The sequence below is a fragment of the Eubalaena glacialis genome, chromosome 1 (assembly GCF_028564815.1).
Source record: "Eubalaena glacialis isolate mEubGla1 chromosome 1, mEubGla1.1.hap2.+ XY, whole genome shotgun sequence".
NCBI lineage: Eukaryota > Metazoa > Chordata > Mammalia > Artiodactyla > Balaenidae > Eubalaena > Eubalaena glacialis.
In genome coordinates this window covers 109509946-109527746 of record NC_083716.1, presented here as the reverse complement: position 1 = coordinate 109527746, position 17801 = coordinate 109509946, and the positions used below count along the sequence as shown (strand labels likewise).

The window sequence follows — 17801 nt, the reverse complement described above, 5'->3', positions numbered from 1 at the left end:
AAATTAAATAAATAAATTTTCTTTTAAATTTTTTTTAAATAAATAAAAAATAAAAACAATTCTTAAAATCAATTTGCCTGAATCTCAAGATTTTGTAAATAAGAAATTATTCATCTCTCACTTCCCCCACTCCTGCTTAAAAAAAAAAAAAAGTCAAAGGAAAACAAAGTAATTGCTAAATAAAAGGTAATGTTTAAATTTAAAAAAAAAAGTCACTACTATGCCAATTCTTAACCCAATTCTTATTGTTTTTCTTATCTAACATTACACCATTAATAACAATCCCATCACCCACAACATAGTTCTTAACACTTGGCTCTGAAACCAACTGGGACTCAACACTTAAAAAAAAAAATTTAAGAAGGGCAATAATGCTTCACTTCAAGTATCTAAGATCAACTGCTTACAGAATACATGACTTGCGTCATGCAGTATGTAAGACTGTATTAAAACAAGGTTAAGATTACTTGAGAAATACTTAAAATGGTTAACCTCAGGGAAGAGGGAAAAAACACATATACACTACAAAATATTTCAGCCATTTCTTTCTGAGGGCAACAGGGAGTTACAAACACAGTTTTTCCATTTGCAAACAAAACTAAATTGGGATAAGGAAAAGACTACAGAAACATCATCGTTATTTATTTGGCAATTTCTGGACAAGCATGCAATTACCTTAAAACAAAATATTAGAGAGTCTAAGGCTAACATTTTGTTTCCACATGTTCTTGACGTGAAAATCCAAGCACTCCTCTTAATAAGACCAGTGAGAATACAAAACAAGCAGCTCAACTGAACCCTTGTCTCTCCAGAAACACAAACACAGAATCCCATAAAAATAAGTGAGTTTCTGCAGGACATAATAAATGACTGTATGTCACTTCTCCCCCACATAATTAACTGAACATCTCAAAAAGTATCACTAAACAAACAGTCACCAAGATATGGCTAAGAATGATACAGACCTCTTAAAAAATAATAACAAAAAATGTTTGCATAACTATCTCAATTCTTTCACTTATAAATAACTGTAATTAAAATGTAGCCACACACACACTATAAAAAGAGCAATAAAAATTGACACAATAAAAGGTACATTTAAAGTTATAGAAAACAAACCCGCTTCTCTCATATGGCAAGATCTGATCTGCATGCCCTTACATATCCTAAAGAAAGGGTTCACCAGAAATTTAACTATGTAGGCAGGAAAACACCAGGAAAAAGGAATGTCAAAACCCCACCTGTATATCTGTTTTCAACCATTTGGAGTCAAGTCGAGCCTGAGCAGCCAAACAGAAAGAATCAGAAGGCATCTTTCCCCCGATTTCCTCCCAGTCGTCAAACCTGCAAGTAAAACAGAAACGCTGAAGACCTAAACCTTTTCAGAATTTTACAAAGACCCTACCGCAAGGTTTAATGCGGCAAAAAGAGAGAACAGGAAGGAGGGAGAGGAGAAGCTCTGGAGGAGGGGCGTGAGAGGAGGAGAGAGGGAAAGAGAAAGATGGGGCGAGAAAGGAAAAAGCCTACTTCCAATCCAGGTAAGAGTCACACACGGGTTTCGCCCGGGTCTGTACCACGTCGGCGAGACCTTGAGAATGGACGGTTACAAGACCAAATCACAATGTCATCCCCTTCCCTTAAATCCAAAAGGTAAACACACAGACTGCAAGAAGCCCACATCTCAACGACAAATGACACCAGCACGCATCCTCCGCTTTACCTCAGGCCAGAACTGGTGCGTGAAATAAATTAATCAAAATTCACGTCTGCAGAAAAATCCAAAACAATAATCAGTTGGAAATGAAAAGACAGCCCGAGACGCGCCCCGCGGGCGGTCCGCGCAGGCCCCGGTCTGGCGGCGGCGCCAACGCCCGCCGTGCCCCGGTTTGGCCCGGCCGCGGCCCGCACCGCCCCAGCGGCCGGCCGCCCTCTCCGTCCCCCGAGGACAAAGACCGGACCGGACGGCAGAGGCCCGGCTGTCTGGCTCCGGCGCGTGCGAACACAGCCCCAAAGGCCACGGGCTCCGCCGGCACTCCCAATCCCGGGGCCTGCAATCCCGGCGCCTCCGGAGGCCGGAGGGGCGGGCCGACGCGGGGCTACGGCCCCCGCTGCCCAGCCAATCGCATCGAGGCGTCTCCGCAGGCCCAGCCAATGGGGAAGAGGAGCATCCCCGCCCCTTCTGCCGACTCTCCAAGTTTCCTTCAATCCGGCTCCTCTTCCTCCTTGAGCTCACCCTCTTGCGGTCAAGGCCAACCGAAGACGCCGAGAGGCGGGATTTCCGCCGCACGCACGCACGCACACGCTCCTGAACCGGACTTCTTCCCGCGCTCTCGGAAAGCCAGCCGGTGCGGAGACAGCGTGGTGCTGCAGGGTGTTTCGGAGGCTAGGGCTGAAGGTGAGGCGGGATGGGGTCTGCAAGAGCCTCTTCCTGCCTGTCCCACTGAATGCAACTAAAACCTTGCGCAGAATACGTGGAGCAGCTGGTAGCAGGGGGATCAGAGAAGGAAATGAGAGCTTTTAGTTCCACTGAACCAGTAGCCAGAAAACAATGCTTAAGAAATTTAAAACAAAGTCATACAAAGTATGTTCTCTGATCATAATAGAATTAACTACAAATCATTAAGAGATACAGGACAATCTCCAAACACTTGGAAGTTAAACAATACATTTCTAGATAGTCCATGGGTCAAAGAAGAAATCTCAAAGGAAAAGAACTATTTTGAATTGAACAAAATTAAAATGCAACATCAAAATTTGTGGGACTCAACTAAAATACCGATTAAAGTGAAATTTATAACACTAACTGCTTATCTTAGAAAATGAGAAAGACCCCAAATCAACAATCTAAGCTTACATGTTTTTATTGTTTTCCCATTCTTTATTTTCCTGATTTCTAGACTTAACTTTATTTTTTTTAATTTTTTTGGAGTATAGTTGATTTATTGATCAATACAATGTTGTGTTAGTTTCAGGTGTACAGCAAAGTGAATCAGTTATACATATACAGATATCCACTCTTTTTTTAGATTCTTTTCCCATATAGACCATTACAGAGTATTGAGTAGAGTTCCCTGTGCTAAGCTTACATTTTAAGAAACTAGGAAAAGAAGAGCAACACACACCCAAAACAAGAAGAGGGAGGAAATAATAGAGGAGCAGAAATAAATGAAATTGAAAACAGAAAAACTATAGAGAAAAATCAATGAAACTAAAATAAAAGCCAATCATTTGAAAAGATTATAAGCTATGATGAGACCTCCAAAAAGAGGGAAAACACACAAGTTACCAATATCTGGAATGCAAGAAAATTTATCACTAAAGACCTCAAAAGGACAGTAAGGGAATACAGATTTCCCCAACTATCCAAAAGAGAATTCCTATGCGACCTTTCGGAATGGAAATGTTGTAAAGCAAAGAAAGGACACATCTTGCTAAGGGATGCACGAAGTAAATTGCGATAAAGCTCAGATACTCACAGACACAATTCGAAGCTATGGCGGCTTGATGATGAGATGCTGAGAGTAGTTCCCAGGGAAGGAGCTTGGTGGTGCCACCTGCTGCTTGGGGTGCAGGTACCTCTATAACAGCTCACAACAAAACAAATGCTGAATGCTATTTTCACTTTTTGCCTTTTTTCATAAAAGGGAAAATTCTCTTCGGGATTTCTTTTGGTTAGCAAAAACAGGTAGTAATGCAGGTCTTTTCATAGAAGCAACATGGCATAAAGCGAACTTTTGAAAAGCAGGGGGTACCTGTCCTAGAAACAATTCTATACACACAGATTTGACAATTTATATGAAATGGGCTAATTCCATGAAAGTCGTACACTACCAAACTCACTCAAAAAGAAATAGATAACCTGAACAGGGCTATACCTATTAAAGAAATTAAATTCACAGTTAAAAACCTTCCAAAAAAGAAATCTCCAGGCCCAGATTGTTTCATTGGTGGATTCTGGTTCTACCAAATATTTAATAAAGAAGTAACACAAATTCTATACAAACTCTTCCAGAAAATTGAAGAGGAGTGAACATTTTCATTCTATAAGCCCAGCATTACCCTGTTAACAAAACCAGGAAAAGACATTACAAGGAAACTTAAGACCAATATCCCCTACAAACATAGATGCAAAAAATTTTGGCCAACTTTTTGCAAATAGATTCCATCACCATATAGAAAGAATAATACATCATAACCAAGTGGAGTTTATCCCAAGAATTCAAGATTGATTTAACATTCAAAGCATCTCAATAGATACCAAAAAATGCTTTTGAGAAGATCCAACATCTCATTATAAACACTTTCAGCAAACTAGAAAGGGAGAACTCCTCAACCTGATAATGGACACTTATGAAAACCTACATGCAAGCCAAAACAGTCTTGCAAAATAACAAGTTTGGAGGACTCACGCTTCCCGATACAAAAACTTACTACAAAACTATAGTAAACAAAACAGTGTGATACTTCCAAAAGGATAAACATATAGATCAATGGAATAGAATACAGAACCCAGAATAAACATTCACATATCTGGTCAATTGATTTCTGACAAGACGATTCAATAGTGAAAGGACAGCCTTTTCAATAAATGGTTCTGGGAAAACTGGATATCCACATGCAAAAGAATGAAGTTGGACCCTTACCTTACACCATATACAAAAATTAACTCAAAATTGATCAAACCTAAAAGTAAGAACTAAAAGTGTAAAACTCTTAGAAGAACACATGGGGGGAAATCTTCAGCTTCATGACATTGGATTTAGCAATGATTTCTTAAATATGACATCAAAAGCACAGGCAACAACAACAACAAATAAATTTAAAGCTTTGTTTATCCCTAATCTTATTTAGGTTCCTACTTCTCATCTATTTCCCCCACCTCTACCCCTCTACCTCTACCCCTAAACCCTGTGGAACTTACAGACTATCTTCAGCAACATCTTCAATTGATTTTTTAATATTCTCATCATGTTACTGTTCTAATGAAAATCTTGTTGTTCCCTGTGGAAAACAGTCACTTTTTATTCTCCCACATCTGTACATCTCAGGGCATGAAGATGCAATATCATTCCCTGCCACTTTTAAACCATTTTTCCTCCTGCTTCACTTAAGAAAACAAAACAAAAGAAGACGAAAAGCCAAACTTCTTTGAAACACTGCTATTTGACTATACCACCCTCTGCTCCTGATTCCAATAATCCATACTCCTTTTCATCACTTCTCATGTTCACTGAAGAACACGAGTCACCACCCAGTTCCCTAACTCTCAGTTCCTCAGGGCCTCACTTTTAACCATCTTACTTCCTGCTCCACCTGAGCCATTAACCACCATGATCAGTTCCATTCACCAAATCACCTTGAAGATCACAATTGTGAGCCTCTGACTCTTTGATCACTTGCCCATAATCTCTAATTACTTGTTCCTCTCTCCCTCTGTTGTACTTGCCTGGCAAACCTCAACACTGGGTTAGTCCACTCCACTCACTGGGAATGTGGCTGAACTCCTGAGGTACACACTTGAGTATCTACTCAATATTTTTTCCATTCCCCTGGTGCTGCACAGCTCTCTGGTGATCAGGATACAACAGGCCTGAGAATGAAAAACCAGCCAGCTGTGGAGCAGCAGAGTGGAGGGATGGAAGGAGACCCTGGAATCTTGAGCCCATTCACCCTAAGACTTACTAAGGGCAGAAAAAATTAACAACCAGATGTTACTGCAGCCAGAAGCACCCGAACTGATAAAACTTCTCACCATGAAAATTACCATCATAATTTCTTTCTGTAGCTTCTTTCTTGCCTCTGTTACTGTGGATAAATCTTCCCGTATCTAATAGGTAGACAATCCCCCTGCTAGGGCTCTGGATCCACCCCCTCACCTATCAATGACTCCACTCAGGTATTAGTCCTTGCCTCACTTCCCCTCCATCTTTCTCTCTCTGCTGCATCTGGTCTATCAGCTTATAAATATGCCAAGGATCTTAGCTTTAAAGACCCTCCTTTGAGCTCCACATATCCCTTCAGAAGCTACCTCATTTCTCTCTTTTTTCATAGCAAATTTTTTTTTCAAGTGGTCTCTACTTTCTACCTTTACTTCTCCATCCCACTCTCCTTTGAACCACACCAGTCAGGCTTTGTTCCCACCACTTCACCAGAACACTCTAGGAGAGGTTACCAATGATGTTCACTTGGCCAAATCTCATGTCAGTCATCGGTCCTCACCATATGTGAGCTCCCAGTAGTAAGTTCACAGTTGTTCGCATCTTCATTATTGAAACCTTTTCTTCACATTTTCCCAGGTTTCTTCCTACATGACTGGGAATTCTTCATTAGTCTCCTCATTTTCCTGACCTTTCTTTATTGGAATGACCCAACCTTATTCCTCGGCTCTCTTCTTCTTTTTTTAAATTTTATTTTACTTTCTTTTATTTTTTGGCCTCACCATGGGGCATGCAGGATCTTTAGTTCCCCGACCAGGGAGCAAACCCGTGCACCCTGCAGTGGAAGCGCAGAGTCCTAACCACTGGACCGCCAGAGAAGTCCCTCAGCTCTCTTCTTTACCAACAGTTACTCCCTGGGTGGTGTCATCTAATCCTGTGGCTTTCAATGTGCTAATAATTCCCCGGTTTGACATCTTTCATTAAATCTAAGATGTGTTGATGCCATTATTTTCTTAATCTCACTAAAAGGTGTCAGAGAAGATGTCATAACTGAGTCACAACTTCCACTTGTCTGACAGCCATTGATAACAGGATGCATCCTGATTTCAGAGGTATTAATACATGGAAAATGTGTACCTCAGAATTGAAGGAATAAGATGTATAGATCTCCAGTTTTAAATTTCACAGTCCTACATCCAATGACCCATTTGGAAGAACAATATGTATCTCAAATTTAACATGTTCAAAAGTGAATGTAGGGTCTCACCTCTCCACCCCCTACTCTTCTCAGTAAACAGACTACCTTTCACCCAGGTGCTCAGGCCAAAATTTGTTGCAATAAAAATAGAAGTCAAGGGGTTTTTTCCCCCTCTCCTGAGAACAAGGAAAATAAAGGGAACAGTGAACAGGCTAGAGAAGAAACATAACCTGGCCTGAAAGAGTTCATCACTCCTAGTTTTATTTTAACTGTCACTAATCTGTAGTGTCTGTAACTAGATTTGTACTTCACAAAGCTAACCTCACTCCCTGACACTATGTAAATTACATTCTGCACCTATCACCCCTGACTCTGTGTGAGTTACATCCTGTGCCTGTCACTCCCTAACCTTATTACATCCTGGTGCACGTACATTCCCTATGCCCCCTTGTAACAAATCCCTGCCCTGTAGCTTCTGCGTTTCAGAAAGAAGGTCGCCGGCCCATAAACCAAAGACAAACGGACCCAATTACCGGACTGCCTGACGCCAGCTATGACTGTTTTGAAGTAATGCAAAGGAAAAAAGGAATGCAAGACCTTCACGACTTTGATCCTTATAATATACCCGGGACTGCAAGCCCTGCGTATAAAATCTTCTCCAATTCCCAGAGGAGGAGGGCACAGTTCTTGAGGTGCTAGCCTGCTGTGTCTTCCCTTTGCCTGGCAAAGAAAATGAAAAGCCTCTATTTCTTATCCTCCAAATCTCTGTCTCCATATTTCTATTCGGCATCGGTGCACAGGGAGCCAAAATTTGTTGGCAACAAACCTTCGGAATCATCCATAACTCCTCTCATGTCCAACATCCACTCCAAGAATAAATCCCATTGGCTCTATCTTGAATTAGATCACTTCCCATCACCTCCACAATAATGTGATCCAAAACGCCTATGTCTCTCACCTGGACCTACACAAGAGCTTCATAACTGCTCCCCCTGCTTCCATTTGTGTGCCTCTATCATCCGTTCTCCACCCAGCAACCATATGATGCTTTTCAAATATGCTTCAGATTACCTCTCCTTGACCAAAACCCTCTAATGGCTTCTCATCATACTTCTAATAAAATCTAAGGTCACTATCATGCCTACAGGCCATACCTGATTTACTCCTGACTCCTTTGTCCTTTCTTCCTTCCACTTTCTTCTTCACCCACTTCACTCCAAGCACAGAGGTCTTCTTGCTACTTCTTCAACATGCCAAACATGTTTCTGTCCCAGGGCCTTTGCACTTGCTGTTCTCTCTACTTGGAAAGATCTTTCCTCAGAAATTTGTCTGGCTTTCATCTGTTTATACATGGCTCAAAGACCCCCCACCATCTGTCTGACCCACACCCCAACTTCCAATGTCCAAGAGAGGATACCTCCTTGATTATTCCCAGGCCATGGAGGGGGTCCCTCTCTCTTGAGGCAGGGGTCCACCCTTGGGTCAATCATCAGAGTCAAGAGGAGAGTCATGTGGTACAAAACACCTACTTAGACCCAGTCCTTCAGTAGAAGCTATAGGTTCGATGTATTTTCAAATAAGATGCATGAGTTGGGTAGGCACTTGTAAATGTCTATTACAATTTCTTCACCTCTCTGATTGGTCGGGTTTGCAATGATTAAGAGGAAGGGCAGTCAGACTGCTTGTGTCAAATCTTGCTTCTGCCACTTACTAGCTATGTGACTTTTGGCGAGTTATTTTGTCTCACTTTAAAATGAGGATAATAAAAGTATTCACCTCATAGAGTTGCTTTGAGGATTGAGATAATTGATGCAATGTGCCTAGAACAGTACCTAGTAAGGTCTTAATTTATGTTAGCCACCATCATCATCACCATCACCATCATCATCATTCCCCTTGGGCTCACTCTAGCTCTGGTTAGTTATTCAGAGCTGAAGGAGACCCCAAACTCCAAAACTTATCCCCAAGGAAAAGACAAAGAAGAAAAAGAAAAGATACTTTTATCCCACCAAAATATTCCTCCATGTGCTGTAGAGTCAGAGAGACCTGAATTCTGAGTTAGCTACCTTCTATGTGACCTTGTGGAAATTGTTTAACCTCAGTTTCTTTATCTATGGTATGGGGGTATTACTGCCTACCTCTTGGAATGTTCAGCCAGTCAGAGGCAATGTATGTGAGGTGTCAGGCAATCTGTAACTACTCAATAACCAGCAGTAGCACCGGAAAGAGCTCCTCTTCCTTTCCAGGCGTATGGAAGGTTGCATTTCCCCTTGAAGTGAGGTAGTGTCATGTCAGTGGGTCATGGGTAGAAGAGGCGTGCATCGCTTCTGGGCTGGAACATTAAGTTGCTGATGTGAGACCCTTTAGCATTCTCTTCTTCTGCATGACAATTGTAGGAGCAGGTGCTGAATTTAAGCCTTCATCAACCTGAGTCCCTAAGTGATTGTGAGAGCAGTGGCCCCACTGTCAACCCATATTTGACATGTAGCTTGACCAAGAAACAAACTTTTGTGGGTTTTTTTTTTAGTTACTGGGATTCAAGAGTTATTTCTGAAACATATCTTCACCTATTCTGATGATATACTTTTCAGAAGAAGCCAGATAATAAGTGTAGAAGGAATGACATAATTAGGGAAGCGTTGTTTTCAAATCCTAATAACATTGACTCAGGTAACTCACACTAAAACCATTGGGTAAATGATTGATGGGGAATTGGGCATTCCTACAGCAACACTACCCAAATGGCTTTCTAGTCACAGGGGGAAAACCTTAATTGTCCTGACTGACGTCATCCTAATCCAGTGGCCACTGTTAGTAACACTTATGAAAGGTCAACTAGATATTTTGAGTCTTCTGATGCAATATGAAATACACAATATTACCCATGATACATTCTAGTTGTTTTTAATGTCTCCATTAAATCTATCAAGTCTTTAGGCTCTAATAACTTTTAATTTTATTTATTTATTTTTATTTATTTATTTGGCTCTGCTGGGTCTTAGTTGTTGTGTCATGCGGGCTTTTAGTTGAGGCATGCAGGATCTAGTTCCCTGATCAGGGATTGAACCTGGGCTGCCTGCATTGGGAGCGTGGAATCTTAACCACTGGACCACAAGAGAAGTCCCATAGCCTCTTATAACTTTTGAGTTATAAGAAACATAGGAATTAGAGGAACAAGCTGAAATCATCACAAGAGAATAATTTGACCTAGTCTCATCAGCAAGTCAGTGGTGTAAAGAAAGGGTCTGAATTGGATAAAAAGAGAATTAAGAGATACTTAAGTGATTTAAGAGATCAAATATAAATGCAAAGTCCTGGACTGGATACTTTTGACAATCTCCATTTAAAAATCATTTGGAGATATAAAATAGATAGCTAGTGGGAAGCAGCTGCATCGCACAGGGAGATCAGCTCAGTGCTTTGTGACCACTTAGAGGGGTGGGATAGGGAGGGTGAGAGGGAGATGCAAGAGGGAGGGGATATGGGTATATATGTATACGTATAGCTGATTCACTTTGTTATACAGCAGAAACTAACACAACATTGTAAAGCAATTATACTCCAATAAAGATGTTAAAAAAAAAGAATGATTATATGTATATGTGTAACTGAACCACTTTGCTGTACACCTGAAACTAACACAACATTGTAAATCAACTATACTCCAATAAAACTAAAATTAAAAAAATAAAATGAAAGTCATTTGGAAGACAATAGGAGAAATCTGAATAAGATCTGGGCTTTAAATTATGTGAATATATACTGATATTGGAAAAGTATATATCATTAATGGGGAGAAAACAAGTTGAAAAACAGAATGTATAGGATGAAAACATTTTAGCAAAAGAGTGTGTATGTGTGTGTGTATGCATTGAAAAAGGTCTGGAAATGTGCATTCTAAGGGGTAAACAGTGATAAAATTTGGACAGTGGGAAAGGATGCTATTATTTTCTTAGTTATGCTTATCTATATTTTCGAATTTTCTAAACATATAAAGATTAAATTGTACTCTAAAAATAAATAAATAAGACTTCACTACAAAAAAAGAGAGTGTAAAAATTTCTTTTAGTTAACTGGCAAAATTTTATTTCTGGAAATATGATAGAATAGTTTTCTGAGAAAAAAAAAAAACCTGCCACTTAAAAACACCTAGACATATTGGAAATGGTATTACAGTCTAAATATAACCAAGTTTAAAAACTTCAAGAATATCTCTACGGTCAAATGCAAATAGAAACTGAGAGCTAAAGCAATGATAGAGTGAGAAAGCCTTTGTGACATGAAAGTAGTTGCCCATACTTGGAACCTAGACACCTGGGATCCCAAATCTGAGAGACAACACTTGGAGCGCTGGGAATAAGTGTTTGTACTGGGAGCCTGAGTATGGGACCAACAAGTAGGGGAGATGAGGCTGTTCACCCTGAATATGTTACCCATATTCAGAACTTAAACGCCTGGGATCTACCAAGGAGAAGAAACATAGGCTTGTTGCCCAGAGTAGGGGCTCATTCCCGGAGCTTAGAGACTTGGGGTATAACAAGTAGAGGAGACAGGGCCTTGACAACATGGGAGGAGGTAACTCTACTTGGAACCTAGACATGTAGGACCCTCATAATCTGAACCTGGAGAACTGGATTCAAACAAGCAGCAGAGACAGCTTTGGTGACCTAGTAATGGTAACCCATACTGGGAACAAGAACCTGAGATCCAACCAGGATAGGACATATGGCTTTTGTGCCTGGCTGTAGAAGATCATACTCAGAACCTGGAGACCTGGTATCCAACAAGTAGAGAAACAGGCCTTAGTTCCCCGTGCATGGAGATATTGGTTCCCACAAGCAGAAGAGACAAGGTCTTAAGGCATTTAAGCTAGGTGCCCATATTTAGAACCTCTGCTCATGAGATCAAACAAGCCATGGAGACAAGGCTTTGGAGCCCTAAGAGTAGTAGTCAACATCCAGAATTTATACTAGGAATCCAAAAGGCAAAGGGGCCTGTGACTCAGTGCCAGGATACTTTCCCATAATCAGAACATGAGATCCACAGCAAGAAACACAACATTGTAAAGCAACTACACTCCAATAAAAATTAAAAAAAAAAAAAAATGAGAACCTGAGATCCAACAAGCAGAGAAGGAACAGTGCCCTAGGTGTACTTGCCAGCTCCCAGATTCTAGAGACTTGGGAATCCACAAAGCAGAATATATGAGACCTTCTTGCCTGGGGAAGATTTGCCACTATTGGCAACACACGGACCTGGAATCCAACAAGCAGAGGACACAAGACCTTGCCCTGGGAGTAGTTGTTCACTATCTGAACTTGGAGGCCTAGATTCCTTCAAGCTGGGGAGCCAGGGTCTTTGCACCTTGGGAATGGTTGCTTATGCTGAGATCATAGACATCTGAAGTCAGCTAAGGAGAAGGGACAGAAAGCATGGGTGCCCCCAGTGTTGTTGCCCATTCTAGGATCTTAGCGACTGGAATCTAACAAGCAGAGGAGTCAGTGCCTCTGTGCCTGGGGATTATTTGCCCATACTCAGAACTTAAAGATATGAGATCCAACAAGCAGAGGAAAATAGACATTGTGACCTAGGAGCATGTAACAATTTTTGGACTCTAAAGATCTGGGATCCAAAAAAGCAGAATATATGAAACTTTTTTGCCCAGGTAGATGTTGTCCCAACTCAACATAAAGGTCTGGACTCCAACAGGCGGAGGACACAAGACTTTTGTGCCCTGAGAGTAGTTGCCTGTACTCAGATGAGCGATCTGGGGTGCAATAAGCAAAGAATACACTGCTTTGGTGACCTGGGAGTAGTTCCTAGAAAACTGGGAATTATCAAGCAGGGAGACAAGGTCCTGTGCCTTAGAAGGTATACATACTTTAGACTTAGAGGCCTGGAAAACAAAGAGCAAAGGAGGCAAACTCTTAGTATTGTGGGGGTAGCTCCCTACAACCTGAACTTAGATAACAGGATTCCAACAAGCAGAGGAGATGTGGTCTTGGTGACCCTAAGGTTATGTGCCCATACTCAGAACACAGAGATCTGGAATCTATCCAGCAAAAGAGATGAGGTGCTGATACCCTGAGTGTAGTTGCCCTACTTAGAATGTAGTTACCTGTGGATTGACATGTATACACTGATGTGTATAAAATGGATGACTAATAAGAACCTGCTGTATAAAAAAATAAATAAAATAAAATTCAAAAAAAAAATTTAGTTACCTGGGATTGCAATAAGGTGAGGAGACAAGACGTCATATTCTCACAGCAGCTGCCATTCCCAGAACTAGAGACCTGAGACCAGTAAGGAGAAGAAAACAGAGCCTAGTGCCTTGGAAGTTGATTCTCTCACTCAAACCCTAGAAATTTGGATTCAACAAGCAGATAAAAAATTGTTTATGTTTGTGGAGTAGTGGATCATACTCAGAAACTAGAGGCTCATTTTTATTTATTTTTATTTTTATTTTTATAAATTTATTTCTTTTATTCATTTTTGGCTGAGTTGTGCCTTTGTTACTGCACACGGGCTTTCTCTAGTTGCAGCGAGTGGGGGCTACTTTTTGTTGCGGAGCACAGGCTCCACGCGTGCAATCTTCATTAGTTGTGGCTCGTGGGCTCTAAGGCACATCCTCTGTAGTTGTGGCACACGGGCTTAGTTGCTCCGCGGCATGTGGGATCTTCTCCGACCAGGGCTCGAACCCATGTCTCCTGCATTGGCAGGTGGATTCTTAACCACTGCGCCACCAGGGAAGCCCTAGAGGCTCATTTTTAATAAGGGTATTTGACCAGGTCTTTGTGCCCCAGGAGTATTCTCCCAAACTTGAATAGAGACCTGAGATTCAATACAGAGGAGACAAGGTCCTGTTGCCCATGACTGGTTCCTAAACACCAGATACCCAACAAGCAGAATAGAACAGTCTTTGCTGAGTTGAGAGGAGTAGCCCATATTGGAAACCTGAAGTCCTTCTACCGAAGAACAGACAAGGCCTTAGTCTTAGAATAGTTGCCAATACTTGAAACCTAGAGGCATGAGATCCAACAAGCAGAGGTGACCAGTCTTTGTGTATTCTGGTTTGTCCCTCCACTGTGAACCTAGACTTTGGTGCCAATAAGACAGGAGGTCAGCCCTGGGCACCCAGTGAGTATTTGTCTATGCTTTGAACCTAGAGACTTTAGATCCAACAAGTATAGATAATTATACTTGAAATCTTGACCGACATCTTGTTTTGTGGTGGCTCCACCAATCTATAGTGAGGCTATTAGCTGGGAATGCCTGGGGCACTCACCTGGGCCCATACCATTTGTGACAGCCCCACAGACATTTCCCCGATGATATAGTTGGACCGACCCTTGTGGTTTTTATTACGATCGCAAGATGCACCTCAGCAACAAGCATCAAGAAACTTTGAAAAAGCTAGTTTTATTACTCATAGGTCCTGGAGGGTGCACTGCATGCCTGGGGCCATATAGCAAGGTTACAGATAGAGAGAAAGTACATACACATGAGGGGTTCTGCCCAGGGTTTCATGGGTTCACTATCGGTGAATTTAAAACATAAGAGCAAGTATTAAAGTGCAGGAAGGGAAAATCAGGGTTGGTCAGTTATCTAGGTCACCATGGGTTTTGTACAATGAGAACTTCATGGGTGGGCTGGCTCTTTATAGAGTTCGGTAGCTGGCAACATGTTTATTCAAGATGGACGTCTTTGAAATGGATGACTGCAATCAAAAGCTTAATATCAGGCACTTACATTACATTCAAAAAAGCTGATTGTCAGGCACTTACACTACACATCTGGGATCTAACAAGCAGTGGAAACAAGCTTTAAAGCTCTGGAAATAAGTGTACATAGTGGGAACCCAGAGATGTTTATCCAAAAAGCGGTGGCCTTGCTGACCTGGGAGTAGTTTCCCATACTCAGAACCAAAACCTGGGATCCAACAAGCAGAAGACATAAGGAGAAGTGGTCATAATTGGAACACAGAGAACTGTTATTCAACAATCAGTGCCTTGGGTTCCCTGAAGGGAGTGGCCTCCCTGGAACTCACAGTCACAGGAAATGAGGTCTTAGTGCCTGGGGGATTAGTATCATACTTGAATCCTAACAATTTGGGATCTGACAAACTGTGAAGATATGGCTTTGGAACCCCTGAAATAGGCATACATACTTAGAACCTAGAGATGTATCGATATAAGCCAACAAAGAAGGAATAAGGCCCACTTGGAACCTAGAGATCTTGGATGTAAAAGTAGAGAGACGAGGCCTTGTTGCTTTGGGAGTTTCATGTTTCACTTATTCATGTTCTGGAGACCTTTGAATAGTGAAGCAGTAAGGAAAAGACCAGGGTAACTGGAAGTAATTGCCCATTCTCACAGTATATATATTTGTTTTCTACCCAACACGGGATTTAATATCTTGGTGTCCTGGGTGAGGTTGCCCATCGCCAGAACCTAAGCCCTCTGGATCTAACGCAAAGAGGAAACAAGGCTTTCTTGCCTAGGGAACACTGGTCCAGAAGTGGATCCTAGACCCCAGCGATTTCAAGAAGAGCAGAAGTAGTATTGGAGCCCTAGCTGTTTGCTATAGATTGAATATTTGCATCCCCTACCCCAAATTCATGTGTTGAAATGAATTCAGATCTCTAGGTTTTGAGAAAACGCAGTTACTCCCGGATCATAAAGGCCTTGTTTCCTCTGGGTGTTTAATCTCAGGTTATAGGTTCTGAGTATGAGCAAGTATCCCCATTGCCCAATGTGATGTTATTAGCATATAACTAATATGCCTTTGGGAGGTGCTTGGGTTATGGGGTTGGAGCCCTCATGAATGAGATTAGTACTTTAATAAAAGAGACCCCACAGAGCTCCCTAACCTCTCCCCCCATATAAGGATACAGCAGAAAGAGAGCCAGCTGACTAAGAGGAGGTGGACCGTCACCTGACACCCAATCTGCCGGCACCCTGGTCTTGGACTTCTAGCCTCCAGACTGTGAGAAATGAAAATCTGATAACTATAAGCCATCCATTTTATACTAGCAGAGGATGTTTGCTACAGTAGGCTGAACGGAGTAAGACACTTTATTGCCCATATTCAGAACCTAGGGAACTTGGGTCCAAGAAGCAAAGGGAACAAAGCCATGGCGCTGTGGCAGTAATTGCTCTTCCTCGGAACCTAGAAACATTGGATCCAACAAAAGAGGAGACAAGGCTGTGTTGTCCAGAGAAGAGTTGCCAATAGTTGGATCCTGGACATTAGAGAAATAACAAGCAAAGAAGACAAGATTTGGTGTCCTGGGAACACTTGCTCAGACTCAGAACCTATAACTCGGGATTCAACAAACAGAAGAAACAAGCCCGTTATGTCTTGGGAGTAATTGCCCATACTCAAAACCCAGAGGATTGAAATAGCACAAGCAGAGGAAAAATTGTTTTCTTGTCCATTACAGAGAGTAGTATTCATACTCTGAACCTAGAGATCTTGATTCCAAGAAGCAGAGGAGTGAAGGCCTTCTTGCTCTGTAGTAGCTGCTCTTTCTTAGGACCTGGAGACCTGGAACCCAAAAGGGAGAAGAGACAAAGTTGTAGTGCTTTGGGAGTAGTTTCTCCTGTTTGGAACCTAGAAAACTAGAAGCCAATAAGCCTTTATCTCTTGGAGTAATTGCTCATACATGCAACCTAGAAACTGAGATGCAAACAACTAAGAAAGGGTCTATGCAACCTGGAGAAGTGGAATTTAGACAACCCCCTGCACACGCACACAAGAAGCCACAATTTTTGTAGGGATTTGAGACTTGTAGACTAGAAAAATCCTGCCTGGTGCAGAAAAAAAAAAAAACTGTTTTAGCATTTAATGAAAAAAAAGTTTAAAATTTCATCTAAGAATTTTTAAATATAGAACTACATAGTTTTGAGGTTTGAAATTGACACTGTCTTCATGGCCTGGAAAACTGAAAGTCAAGCACTTGTCCCATATTAACAGCACCTTTGGGAGCCTGGCGGAGCCAAACCTAAGTCCTCTGTGGAGGAACACATACTATGAATTCATTGCCCTCGCTAGTCCCACAGGTCAAATCAGCCAAACACAAACTGCAAAATTTGTATAATTATAAATTATAAAATACACAAGGAAACAAACTGCTATGCATAATTGTCAAAAGATAAACAAACTGCTGATTCTGACCATGAAGGACCACAGATATGAAATTTATCAGATAAAAATACAAAGGAAATCTGTTTAATATAGTTAGAGAAATGAAAGTGAAATTAAAATTCTGAGGGGAGTTCCCTGGCTGCCTAGTGGTTAGGATTCTGGGCTTTCACTGCCATGGCCCAGGTTCAATCCCTGGTAGGGGAACTTAGATCCTTCAAGCCGTGTGGCGTGACCATAAATAAATAAATAAATGAATAAAATCCTGAGAAGACAAGACAGTTTAAAAATAAAAACCCTAGAAGATATGAAAAGGAATGGAACTTCTCAAAATAAAAGTAAAATCATTGAAATTTGAAGCTCAAATAATGGTTTAAATGAGCAAACTATGACCTGTGGGTTGGCTGCCTATTTCTATGAATAAAGTGCACTAGCACACAGCCACACATATTTTATTATATATTGTCTCTGCTACTTTTGCACTAAAACTGCAGAATTGAGCAATTGCAACTACACCTGTAGGTCTAAAAGCCTAAAATAATCACTGTCCGGCCCTGTAAGAGAAAGCTTGCTGATCTCTGATTCAAACAGATTGTACATAGCTGAAATAAACTAAAAGTTCAAACTGAAGTTATATCTGATGAAAGCACCTAGTATGTGGGATGGAGGCAAGGAGATCTAGGATTCAAAAGGTTAGAAAACTTTGAAGAAAAATGAGATTGTTTAACATAGGGGCCAGCAAACTTTTTCTGTCAAAGGCTAGGTTATAAATATTTTGGGGCCATATGGTCTCTGTCACA

General features: G+C 41.3%; 1 protein-coding gene across 4 annotated transcripts in view; it reads right to left on the bottom strand.

The window, feature by feature from the left end:
• The window catches only part of HERC2 (HECT and RLD domain containing E3 ubiquitin protein ligase 2), a 215612-nt gene extending 213827 nt beyond the window's left edge, over positions 1 to 1785 (bottom strand). For all 4 annotated transcript variants that reach the window (XM_061182985.1, XM_061182988.1, XM_061182986.1 and 1 more), the window contains exons 1-2: positions 1721 to 1785; positions 1242 to 1344 (exon numbers count right to left, since the gene is read on the bottom strand). In XM_061182985.1, the coding sequence (XP_061038968.1) occupies positions 1242 to 1313 (72 nt within the window). In that variant the 5' untranslated portion in view covers positions 1314 to 1344; positions 1721 to 1785. The remainder of the gene's footprint in view (positions 1 to 1241; positions 1345 to 1720) is intronic.
• Positions 1786 to 17801: the final 16016 nt, after the last annotated feature.